Genomic DNA, 12,497 nt, shown 5'->3' with positions numbered 1-12,497 from the left:
AATATATACCTTACTATCTTCTTTACGTAATATTCGATTATTTTTTGTTATATATTATTATGATTTTTATCATATATTTAATGCCACGTTTTTGTGCCCCGTGCACCTTGGCTGCATCTGCTGGCAAATCAATCAATCAGTCAATCAATCAGTCAGACTGTCGTGCTGAGTGGATGGAAAACTGAAGCGAACAGAAACCGCCAGAACCGCAACGGTTCTTACCCCTTTGGCTAAAAGCGGGAGGGGATTAAACAGCCAAAAAAGCCAGAAAGCCGATTCAATCCGCTCGAATGCGAAGCCCCCTGGTGTCTTGTGTGCATAAAACAATAATTTGTGCATAAGCCAAGCGGAAAGCGAAGCGCTTGGAAATGTTTATGGCACCGGCGGGAATCCCGGGCAGCTCCAACAATCTCAACTATTCCATCTTTCCATATATATATACTGTATAAAATAGCACGAGCGAGCGAGAGAGGTGAGGAGAGCGAGCGAGATGGCACCAGGGGGCGGCCCCAAAGAGATTCTTGTCATTAGTTTGAATAATTTATTTCTGTGTACTTTGAAACTGAGCTCACAGTTTGGCTGCGAGCGTTATGTCACAGAACTTTCAATGCAACGCCACAGCTTAACCCATTAAATATTGTGTGAGGATGTGGATTTGGATTTTCTAGACAAATAGGAGAGTGTATTATAAACATAAGAGCAAATTGGGTTAAAATAATAGAAAAGTGTTTGTGCACATAGCACATTTTAGAAATTGTGTTATATGGTTTTTTACCCGCCGTAGTTAATGTTTAACAACTAACATGGGCACAAACCAGCTGGAAATGCAACTAAGCATATTTAGTTTATTATGCTGCCTGTTCTTAGATTTCTATTTGTGCTAATGCAAATTTGAAAAACCAATTTCAATTTGACCAACTTCATATGGTACTTGTCCCCATTACCACCTGTGTGTCCAAAAAAAGGATGCTGCAAGTGCATTAAACGCGCATTATACGGGCGGCCGTTCTTCTGCATTTTCACAACCACCACAGCCCACCCAGAATTTCCCCCATTTTCCTGGCTTTGTTTTATTGCTTTCAAATTAGCGCAGAACTCAATTAAAGGCAAAGGAAGTGGAGAAGCTGGTAGTTAGGTGGTTGGGTGGTTGGGTGGTTTTGGGTGGATGGCTTTTTCGTCGTTTTTTGTGGGTGGTGCGTGGCGTGTGTATGCGCTTCAACGCGCGTTTTATACACCCACGCACCAACACTTATACACATACACACACACACACATAGCTGCTCACCCACACAATGCAGCTCTCGCATTTAATTTTGTTGATTCTAATTTAATAATGAGTTGAATGGGTTTTTGTGTGCACAGTCCATGGGCAGCCCTCCGCAGCCACGCCCACCTCAATTGTGGCCAGCCACATGTTCTTATTAACGATAATGCCGATGAGCATTGAAATTACAGCCACAAAATGCTGAAAGTGGAGGGAGTGCATAAAGTCGGCTTTTTCCTAGGGCCATTATGTGAATGCGACAGCATGACGTATAAATCCGATTAAATCGCTCGTATTACCCATGCATAAATATATACATGGAGTTTTACTATTTTTAGAGCAACTATTGGAATAAAAAGAGGAAAGCTGCAAAGTGAAAACTGATGGCCAGTGCAGCAAAAAGTATATTTACCAAGCTACAGAAAGCGGTTGAATAAATTGATAGTGAGGATTAGCATTGGTAATTGGTAAAATGAGCTGCTCAGCTCAGTTATTCATTCATATCATTGATGATATGATCATTTTTAGCCAAGGTATGATCAAAATGCCCATCAAAACATCTTTTATCTTTTGACATAAACAGTTTTACCGAATTATGGTCATAACATAATCCGCTTTTTGGCCAGAAATTTAGAAATAATTGTCTGTATATGGAATGCCATATTCCGTTGAACTCGTCATCGAATTCCCAATCGATTTGCATTCAAATTTGTAATTTCTATTTTTTTGTGCAAATTTTGATGATGTTACACCCCTTACAAAATATGCAAAAATTTACCAAAGAAAATAAATTTTGCAAAAGCAAAGGGGTTTGTTAGCTTTCATAATTATTAGTGCATACCTTTTATTTATAGAGATATATGTACATTTTTATCGAAGGTATTTAAATTCCTTCTTTTATATCGCTTCAAAACCCAAAAGTTAAAAAAATGAGCATTTGAGTGAAACACCTGGTTTCCTGCAAATGCGATTGTCAAGGTGAAACTGACCAAAATATCGCAAGCAATATGACGGCAGTATGGAATCCATAAAGACATAACCTCTGGCCTTAGGGTCTCGCATATGTGGGCTTGCTTGTAAGCCACCAAACGAAGCGATTGCCCAGGGAGACGATGGTCGGTGTGGGGCAGGGTGGAGGGGCAGCCACTGTGTCGTCGTAATTGAATGGCCAATGGACTGATGGTCTGGATACCCCACACTCTGGCCGTGACCTTGCCGGCTGGCCGAGGCCTACGCCATCCCGCCCCGTTCTGTCCAGAGAACGCACAGACTTCTGCCACCCACTGACGCCGCCACCACCTGCTGCCAATTTCGCCGCCTGCTGTATGAGTTAATGCGCTTACAGGGACGTCAGCGTCAACGCAAGTGTTTGGCATTGCACTTTAAGCCTGTGCAGCCGGGCAACTGTCACCTAATGGCCACCAACGAGCCACCAAGCCCAAGCCAACCTTACCGAACCGAAACCACCGAGTGAAGGAGATTAGTGCAATGACAAGAGCAACAGCAACACGAGGCGTATACGTGATGCGAGGGCGCATAAATCAATAAAACCCAAGCGAGCCAGCATGGAGCTCTCTTCTCCCCCCCTTGATTTTCTGCCCCTTTTTGCGGCACCTGAGCCAGCCAAGTAGCATTGTTAACTCAATTTCAACACGGAAGCAATTGCCAAGCGGCTTTAAGCCTTTCTGGCTTATTAAATGCAGCCACCTAAGCCGCAAAACTGCATTTTGACATCTCGTACGAATTTGCAGACATTGATTTTAAGTTAAGTTCGATTTGCAGCGATTTTGGGCTGCAACTGGTGCATTAAAATAATGAACTCAAGTAGAGATTATATAAATATCAATTAGCGAATATGATGAAGACATTAATCTTGTGTGCATGTGTGCAATTTGCGGCTGATTGATATAATAACATACTGTCTGTTATGTGTTATGCGATATTTTTAATGTTGCCATCAAAGACAGGATATCAATGACATAAATTTCAATTAACTGTCAGAGAAACTCAATAGGTTTATGCGCCAAAGGGTGGGAATGTTGCTGAATGGATTTGCTAATAATAAGGCAGTGAAACATAACACTTTAATTATTTAAGGGTTTCGATTTCGATTTCTTAGCGGTGAATTAAAATCCTGCATCTCTTCTATTTTAAATCAAAGTCAATTTATTAAGGCAGGCTGGTAGGCAGGCTGGAGGGTGCGAGGCATTCGAATTCCATTTGATAATAGATAATGGCGCATTGAACATGCCACATGCGGCACAAACGCCAGCTTTGTTTGCCTTTGCGAGTTGATTTCGATTCCATTCGATTCCCTTCCATTCGATTCGATTCGATTTGATTTGATGTGATGTGATGTGATTCACTTTCCTGGGGGTCTGGTTCGGTTTTTTGTTTGCTTTCCCGGCAATGTGCTTCAAGCTAAACAACCAACAGCCAGCAGGAACAACAAAGCCGAACCAACAGCGATGCAATTATGGCTGGCATTACGCAATGGTTACATAAGACTCGGGGCTCAGGGCGAGGGCACGCTAATTGATTTGCCAAGCGAGTGTAGGAGGGTGTAGGGTGCAGGGGGGAGGCAATCGGTAGCCGGAAAAGCGGAAAATCGAAAATCAGAAGAGTGCTGTGCTGGCGGGGGAGCGACAAGTAGTTATACATAGCATTAATTACAAGCAACACGAAATGGCCATCTTAGGCACAGATTCGCTATCACTTGCCAGTTACAAAAGCCCAGCTATCGATAGGCTAAAAATATCGCTGGCGTGTGAGCGATATTTTTATAAGCATTGTTCTACATCGAAAGTGGGGCAATGGCAAAACACTTGTTGGCCAAGCTAAAAGATAAGAGCTAAGCTTGTAATGCCAACACAATTGAGACACTTCTGTACGTCTGCTAAGCCATCGAAATTAGTTATCGAGAGCGCCTGCAATCGTAATGATCGATAACACCAGCGTTGAATTCTCCGCAGCTCTGTTAACCATGTACCAAAGTGTTTTGCCGCGAAAACTAAAATGAAAACGAAAGTGAAAATGAGCGAATGGCAGCCGCGGCCACAGCAATCGATCCATGACACAACCAGTGACAAGCAGTCCCCCAGTGAAAACGCATCCGCATCCGAGTCCGATACCGATACCGATTCTGAATCGGAGTGAGTGCCGCGTCCGAGTGCGTCCCCTGTCCACGTCCACCATCGGCGGAGCAGGTGTGCCTGAGGCCCACCTGGTGGCATGGCCGCCGTCGCCGGCCTCTACGGCCTTGGGGAGGATCGCCAGCACCGCAAGAAGCAGCAGCAACAGCAGCAGCACCAGAAGGAGCAGCTCGAGCAGAAGGAGGAGCAAAAGAAGATCGCCGAGCGGAAGCTGCAGCTGCGGGAGCAGCAGCTACAGCGCAACTCCCTCGATGGTTACGGGTATGCAAAAACCAAAGCAAATTAAACATTATCCCTAAGAAGCTTGAAATTTGGAACACCTCTCTATCGACCATTTAAGTCTATACCTTTTCACCTGCTTTCTTGGGTTGAAGGAATATGCATATTTTTCGTCCCAAATGCATCATTGATTCACACATAGTTCCCCAAGAATATTGCATCTTTACACATTCAACTATCGACTATTTATATCTATAATATTTTGTACTAAGTTTCATTAAAATCAGCAAATAACTCGAGGTGGCAAATAGTCATTTAAAATGTTTCGAGAAATTAAACACTTTCGTGCATTTGAAACTACTTTTGCCTTCCTATCGAAAACCTGGTTTTCACTTTTTCATTTACTACAATTATAATATTTATTATATCAGTAAATACTATGTACCTCTTTCTGGGCATTAACTTTTTTCAACAATATTTCCCTTCAATCCGATTTTCGGAGAAGTGCAAATGGTTCGCATGCCGCATTGCTGACGGGTTCATCAGAGTTAAAGCGCCTTCCATGCGGATCCATCCAAATGCGAAATAAATAAATAAGGAGCGACGGAAGCTGTATGCCACGAATGTAGCCTAAAGGATTCGTTTTCGTTTATCTGCCCCTACAGCTGGCACAGATCTCGGGGCACTTGGCTGCACCACCTGAGCCACCTGCACCACCCAATCCACCCAAACCACCTGAACCACTCGAGAAACAACCCCAAACTCAAACTCCAGCACTCGAATTGTTTACCTCGACCTGGGCGTTGGTTGGCAAAAAATGGGGATGAGAGGACGAACAGGGAGCCACGAGGTGCTGGATGTGAAGATGTCTGTCCTAAAAGCGCAATAAACGTGACTAAAGTAAACTAAATCAAGAACGAAGCACACGGCGAACTTTGAGTTGAGCATTTCGTGTTGCACTTGACAGCGAGAAAGGAGATGAAAAAAGTGAGAAATAGAAAGCAAGCTGAAACTTAAGCTTGTGCGCTAGTGCACTGAGCAAAATTCGAGGTTCCAAGTCGATGATTTAATATAGGTGTACAAATATATCAATGACTAATGTCAGTTTATGAAAGAAAAAGTTATAGACTCACTTTGTGCATTTTAACAATTAACATTGATACATTTATTTTAATGATAACTTTCTTATGAAGTCTACTTTTCTGTTTCCTATGCAGATTGAAAGGTGAACAGCATAGATGTCTTGCTGATTTCTGTTTGCAAAGAGAAGGCCAGAAGCCTCAGTAATTTTCAAATTCAATATAAAAACACCAAGCAATAAGTAAAACTGCTATGCCAAATATTGAAATTAAATCAAAATGCTAGAAGCTACCTGAATTTCAGGCTGTCTGAATTTAAATCAACGTCCTTAATTCCAATTAAAGCTTTTCACTGCAAACAAGCAAACATGAATAGATATCTAATATTGGTAGTTATTCGATATTACGAAATCCAATTTGCAAGCATTCGTAGATTTTCCTTCAGCGATTCTGAAGCGTTATTTAAGTGGCTTTTCTTTGTATCTGCATCTGTGCAATTGAAGGCAACAAAAAGCAAACCATTGAACAGTAAGCAATGGAGAATGCCCAAAAATAATGGCAAGAAAAGCGAAAACACAGCCTGGCAGGGAAATAGAAAAATAAGGCTGCAAAAATATAGAAAATACGAAAAAAGTGAAAGCCAAAATGTTATTTTGTTCAAGAGTTGCAGGGCGCCAGGCAGTCAGTTCCTGTCAAGCAGGACCTCTTTCCCCTGCCCCTTCCTCCCCCCCTCAAAATAAATGTGGAAAAAACTAGAAAAGCCTGTGTGCAGTGTGGAAAAACTCGTGTGAGGGCGGTGGGGAAATGTGTGGAAAAACTCTTTTGCTGATTTTTCAGTGCGCATTTCTTTTTGTTTCTCGCTTTTCGGCGAAGTTTCTTATTGGACTTTTGTGTGCTTGCGCTTAAACTCGTATTTTATAGAATGATATTTTTGGCTGAATGCCAAGAGGCAGTTACCAAGTGGAGCGAGGGGGGGGCACAAGGGTGAAGGGGGCTGCTGCTGCATGTGTGTGTGAGTGTGACTGTGACTTTGATGTCGGTTGTATGCCTGCATGTATGTGTTTCAGTGCACTGAAAGCCTTTTGGTAATTACATTAAACATGCCCAAAATGCAGCAGCAATTTACACATTTCCCTCAGCCGGCCACGCCCCTGTGCTGCCGCCCTCTTTTTGGATGAATCCAACTCCATTTTCCCTGTGGCGCATATGTGTGAGTGTGTGACGTCACATGCTGCAGCAGTTGCCAAAAATTGCAACTGAAAACTCTGGCGGCCATAAAAAAGGATAAAAAGGAAGCGAAACACAGAGCTACAATGCTGCTGATGCCTTCGGGTTAAGCAGCGGTATATATATACATATATATACACATATATATATAAACATATATGTGCATTTGCATCTGTGTATGTGCCTGTTATGTCTGTGTGTGTGTGTGTGCTGCAGCCTCAAGGACATTTCCACTTGCATCTGCTTCAATTTTGTTGCATTAGTGTCAGTTTCTCTCGCTCTTTTCGTCCTTTCTCTCCATGTTTTTTTTTTGTTTTTTTGTTTATTCCGGCAAAGATGTTAGGCCTTTGGGGGCGGGTATATGGCCGAGGGGGCGTGTCCACTGCCCAGACACAATGTCGCTGCAAACGAGGAAAACTGAAATTAAATTCATTTCCCCCGCCTTGAAGTTCACATAATTGTCAGTTTTATAAGTACTTACAAGATCGCAAGCGAGTGAAGTGGTAACTAAGGCAATTTCAAGGACCCCACTTGAACTTTATTACACTTTTTGCATCGTTGTTACAATGCTGCTGAATTTATTTGGTCGATTATTGTGTTGTGAACATATTTCTTAAGGTTCTCCTTCATGATTAAATATAGTTTAGATAGATACAGAATTTTCCTTTAAACAAATAACTGGAGTTTAAAGAGGAAAGTTGTTTTAATTAGTGTTCAAGGCTTTACCAGTTAAAACTTCCATTGGTTATAGAATTTGTTAAAGTGCAAAAGTTAGTCCTTTTTAGTTTCGGCGTTGCAGTTTGGGCAGTGTGCAACTAATGACGTTGACAAACGCTGCAAGTGTCGCTCGTTCTGGCCGAAATCGGTGTCTACAGTTGCAGATACGGATGCAGTTGCAATTCCAGTCGCAGTTGCACTTGCAGCTGCGGTTGCCAACTGCCTGTCGTCCTGCCGGATTCGCATTCGGATTCGAAGAGCCGCAGACAAACTGACGACAAGCCAAGCGTCGCCAGCTCCTCCTTTGGAGCCCAATGCCACAAGCCGTATTTGGCCGGCTTTTCCTCGGCTTTTCCCTTAAATTTTCCATCCGTTTCAGCTGGTCCAGACGATGTCAGCCGCCGGCCAGTGCTGCAACTTCAGAGCCGACTATCAAAAGTAGCTAGTAAAGAGATTTTTTATATTAAAAAAATTATAATTATAAAAGTAAGCATTATTGCTCTGGCTTATTATTATTTAAATAGTGTAGAAATGTTTTAACAACTCAATGAGTTCCTAAAACATGTACAGTTTGTAAATCAAAATTTAAGAAGGTTACTTTTCATTGGAACAGGTAAAAAAACGTAATAATTATACCAAAGGAACTGCTACAAGCAACATTTGAATTATGTTTTTACATATTTTTTATCTAAAATAAAATCTGATTATATACAGAGTTGGCAACACTTTCCGTATAGGCGGCGGTGCAGCAAATTAACATCATGACACACATTTAAATGCAGACAAGCTGTGGAAGGAGGGGGGAGGGGGTGGTGTGGAGCGGCAAGTGGCAAGTGGAAAGTGGAGAGATTCTGCAGTGGTACCCGGGGACTTGGGAAATTGAGGCCACACAAACGAAGCAGGAGATGTATGTCTATATGGCCGAGATGGAGACCAAAAGGCAGGGCAGTGGAAGTCGGCTCACTTTCGCCAGATGATGCCACATTGCCCCCCACCCGCATTTTCCATTTTCCCCCATGTGAGCAGTCTAATTGCCCAAGAATTGCCAGCTCACTCCATGTAATTCAGTTACCAATAAACTGCCCTTTAATTGCCTGTAAAAAGCACGGAAATGCATATCGATAACAAAATTGCCTAATTGGTAGGCAGTAAATATACATTTGCACGGGCATTTTAATCACTGAATTATGTCAGCATAAAGTGATTTTAAAATGCATAAATTGCAGACAATTTATCAAATTGTGATACTCACTCACTTTCAGTGGCACATAATTACACCTTTCTCCTTCGCCCTACTTTGCTGAAAGCCATTCAATTATGGATGCACAATCAATAAAAGCAGCGGAAATCCCTTTCCATTTCCTTATTTAAGCCATGTTTTTACTAACTTGGCCAAGAGCGAAAAGTCGCTTGCATAATCGCTGGCAAATGTGGGATTTTTGGGCGCCGAGTGCCCAAATAAATATGCAATTGTTATGAAAAATCGAAGGCCAACTTTCAAGTGTCAGCCATATTTCACACTCTCTTTTCGGTGAGTGTGTGTGCGTGTGCGAGAAGTGGAGAGTGAGAGAGACATGCCGGAAGTGGCAAGCAATTTGGGCGAAGATACAGTACACGCAGCAAAAATACTGCATAGTTGAACAAATGCCTCATTCAATTTAGTTTTAAAATAAATTTCAATTAATTTGACATATGAATATGAAAAACACATTTTTTTAGATGAATATGCATCATAAATATGGTTTCTAAATATTTAAATAATCCACTTATAATTAGCTAGCAATTAACTGCCAACATTTCTATTCTCAACTTCAATTTTGCTCAGTGTAGACTTCAGCTCATCAGCAGCATCACACACACACACAAAGCAGAAGATGGCCAACTGGTCGCTACTTATGGCGCCAAGATGACGCCCCATTTTCCGCCTTCACCTCAACGCCCCCCTCCATGTCCATGTCCTTTCCGCCCATCCTGGCAACTTGCAACTAGCTCAAAGGATGCGCTATAAATTTTGCAGGTTGTTTTGCTGCGCTGCACAAGTTTCGGCGGTATAAAACTCAGCCCCGTCATTTACCAACAATTTCACGCATTTTTCCACCCATCGATGGCTACGGCATTTGTCTCGCTTTTTTTCGCATTTTTTTCCTTGTTGCGGCCCTTTGCTCGAAAATATGTATATTTTCCATGCTCATCCCCGCTGGCCGCATATTTTATGCAGCTGCCTCGGGTTTTCCTCGGATCCTGCGAGCCCGCCTTTGGGCCAGGACGAAAAGGACGACCGGAAAAAGCAGGACGAGCTGAAGCCGGAATGTCGGCCAAAGCTGCGGGCCACATTTTCCACGCTCGCTCCTCAGCCATTGACGTTTGAGGTTGCATTGTTGCTGAATTGTCCTCGACGAGGTCCTGTGTCCCGTGTAATTGAACCAATCGCCTCTCGCCGCGCTGGAATATGAAATTCCAGCGGCTCGGCAGCCCTTTCATCCAAAAGATATTTTAGCTTTTTTCGCCACTCTCCTACTCGCATCTGCCTGGCATCTCATAAATCTCATTAAAAATGCGGGTGGCAAAAATGATGCCATAGTGCTCAGAGTGGCTACTATTCAAGGGGATCTTAAAAAATGTATTATCATTTTTACCGTTGCCAAAGGAATCACAAACTCAAATTATATTGTCTAATTTCCGTAATTTATGCAAAAAACTACCCTTTCAACTCCTTTATACCCTATATATCAAATTATAGCTAACAGTAAAATTACAATAGCTCATCCATGAATATGTTGTGTAAATGGCATTTTATTTACTTACCAACTACGGTATTTAAGCCAAATAAATTGGCTTAAAACTCCAAAATTTACATCTAGCTTCCCAAATTTGTTTTAGCTTGTTAAGCTAGTTTATTGTATGTTATTAAATGTTCTATACGTGTGTATAAAAACCCTGTGAATGTAGAGCTTGCATGTGCATAAAGCAATTCTCATACAAAATAGATTAGTTTGGAACTCTAAAATTCACCATTAGGTCCCCTAATTTGTGGCAGAACCCAGTTAGAATAACTGGTCGCCTGGCTACCGCAGATATATCCTGGTCGACGCCTTTATTGTTATCCTCGTTTTGCATGCCCACCGACTCCATGGCCTCATGGCCTGCCCATCGGAAAATATGCATTTTCCGCGTTTTTCCGCCACACCCGACCCCTCGCTGGCCATAAATTTGGCTAGCAGCTTAACAAGGGAGCTGAACAGCAATGAACAAAAACAAAAAAAAAAACAAAAAGACTGGAAAAAAAGCATAGAAGAGGCCAGGAAAAAATGCAGCACCACGGGACTGGGAAAATCCGCGCAAAACGAGGGGAAAAACCCAGCAGGCCGTTGGGCTACAATGTATAGCATGGCACTAAAAATTTTATGGCTCCCACAGCCTTTGACTTCAGCTTCGGCTTTTTGGTTTTAGCTTTCGATTTGGAATTTGAAATCGGTTAAGTGCAGGCAGGACTAAACCAGGACATTATCCCATTATGGGAATGGCCAGTTTTCTATGGGAATTCGGTGCCATATCCGCAGCAACGCATTTGCGTCACTTCGGGCCATTTTGTTATTGTTTCGTTTTGGAGGCCAACATAGTTGCCAAATATACCAAAAATAAGACCCAGCGCTGGCTAATTGATGTAATACGAGTTTTCCGCAACCACAATTCCAGCGTTGGATTTATTATACGGACTCTATATATACACACGTGTATATATATCCTGTGGCCGGCATTTCAGCACTCTCTAATCGATCGAAAGCGACGACTACAAAATGCACAACTTCATAATGAATATTTTAGCTTGATTAATTGCCAGTCCAACAATGCAGATCCAACCTCGAGTTTAAAACGCACAACTGCCAAAAGGAAGTGTTGTACACATCTGGGAATCTGGTTGGCCAAAATAATTTTGATTATGACTTATCGAAGCATTTGATGTACTTGTTAAGACCACAAATATTGGCAGCACTTGGGAGTCCTGCAGTTTTGCTAAATAAATTAATTGGGTAATACTTTTACTACTATTACTTAATTGAAATACTATAGATTTATGTACATCTTCGAAATGTTTCAATTGCAAAGGCGATATTTTCCATCTGACATCGGCAATATATCTTAATAATTATTAAATTACGTACACCCACGTTGACATGCAACTACAACTCAATTATTTTTCGCTTAAACTGCCAATTATTTTGTCGCTCCTTGAAAAAGTGGCGAGTTTCGCAATAAATAATTAATAACACACAAACGTATGTAAAATGCTTATGATTGCCTGGAAACTTCAGAGTTATCCACTGGAATAAAATTATACATCTTTATGCTTCAATCGCAATTCAATTTCTCTTAAATCTGATTTACATAGTTCACGTGAAAGGTTTTTTTATGTAGTTCTTTTTTTTAAATCGAAAATCACCCACATGCATTGCGTAAAAATATATATTTCAATTTTAAAATAATATACTCTTCATATGGCCATTTCATTCAATTTTCCCCTGAAGTTCTCGCTACTTGCGAAGTATTTTTTTATGCATTCATATTTTTTATACATAAATACATATATATTGCGTTAGTGCTCAATGGCCAATGGACCTGACTAATTGATTTTGTACACGAAATATGAATTCAATTTGCGTTGTTTATCATTCCTGGTGGCCCGAGTCGCATGTGCCGGATTAATCCCATTAGGTGGCCGCTCGAAGGGCATTGTGGGTGGGAATTCGGAATTCAGCCTTGCTGCTCTCTGTCAAGGATACGCGAACGTCAGGACCGCCCACTGACGTCACACGGGGGCGGTGAACTGCGGCGATTGCA

The 12,497-nt window shown here is 41.8% G+C and overlaps 1 protein-coding gene across 12 annotated transcripts in view; it reads left to right on the top strand.

Annotated features, from left to right (window-relative positions):
- Positions 1 to 12,497, top strand: part of LOC117148944 (potassium voltage-gated channel protein Shaker) — a 112,596-nt gene that overhangs the window by 58,128 nt on the left and 41,971 nt on the right. For 5 of the 12 annotated variants that reach the window (XM_033316674.1, XM_033316673.1, XM_033316669.1 and 2 more), the window contains one exon: positions 4,237 to 4,677. The exons of 6 other annotated variants lie outside the window; for them this stretch is intronic. In XM_033316674.1, coding sequence (XP_033172565.1) covers positions 4,496 to 4,677 — 182 coding nt within the window. In that variant the 5' untranslated portion in view covers positions 4,237 to 4,495. Of the gene's footprint in view, positions 1 to 3,874; positions 3,914 to 4,236; positions 4,678 to 12,497 lie in introns of those variants that run through there. One more of the 12 variants, XM_033316672.1, reaches the window with a different exon arrangement.

Source organism: Drosophila mauritiana, chromosome X, assembly GCF_004382145.1.
Source record: "Drosophila mauritiana strain mau12 chromosome X, ASM438214v1, whole genome shotgun sequence".
NCBI classification, from domain to species: domain Eukaryota; kingdom Metazoa; phylum Arthropoda; class Insecta; order Diptera; family Drosophilidae; genus Drosophila; species Drosophila mauritiana.
This window is presented reverse-complemented; position numbering and strand designations above follow the sequence as displayed.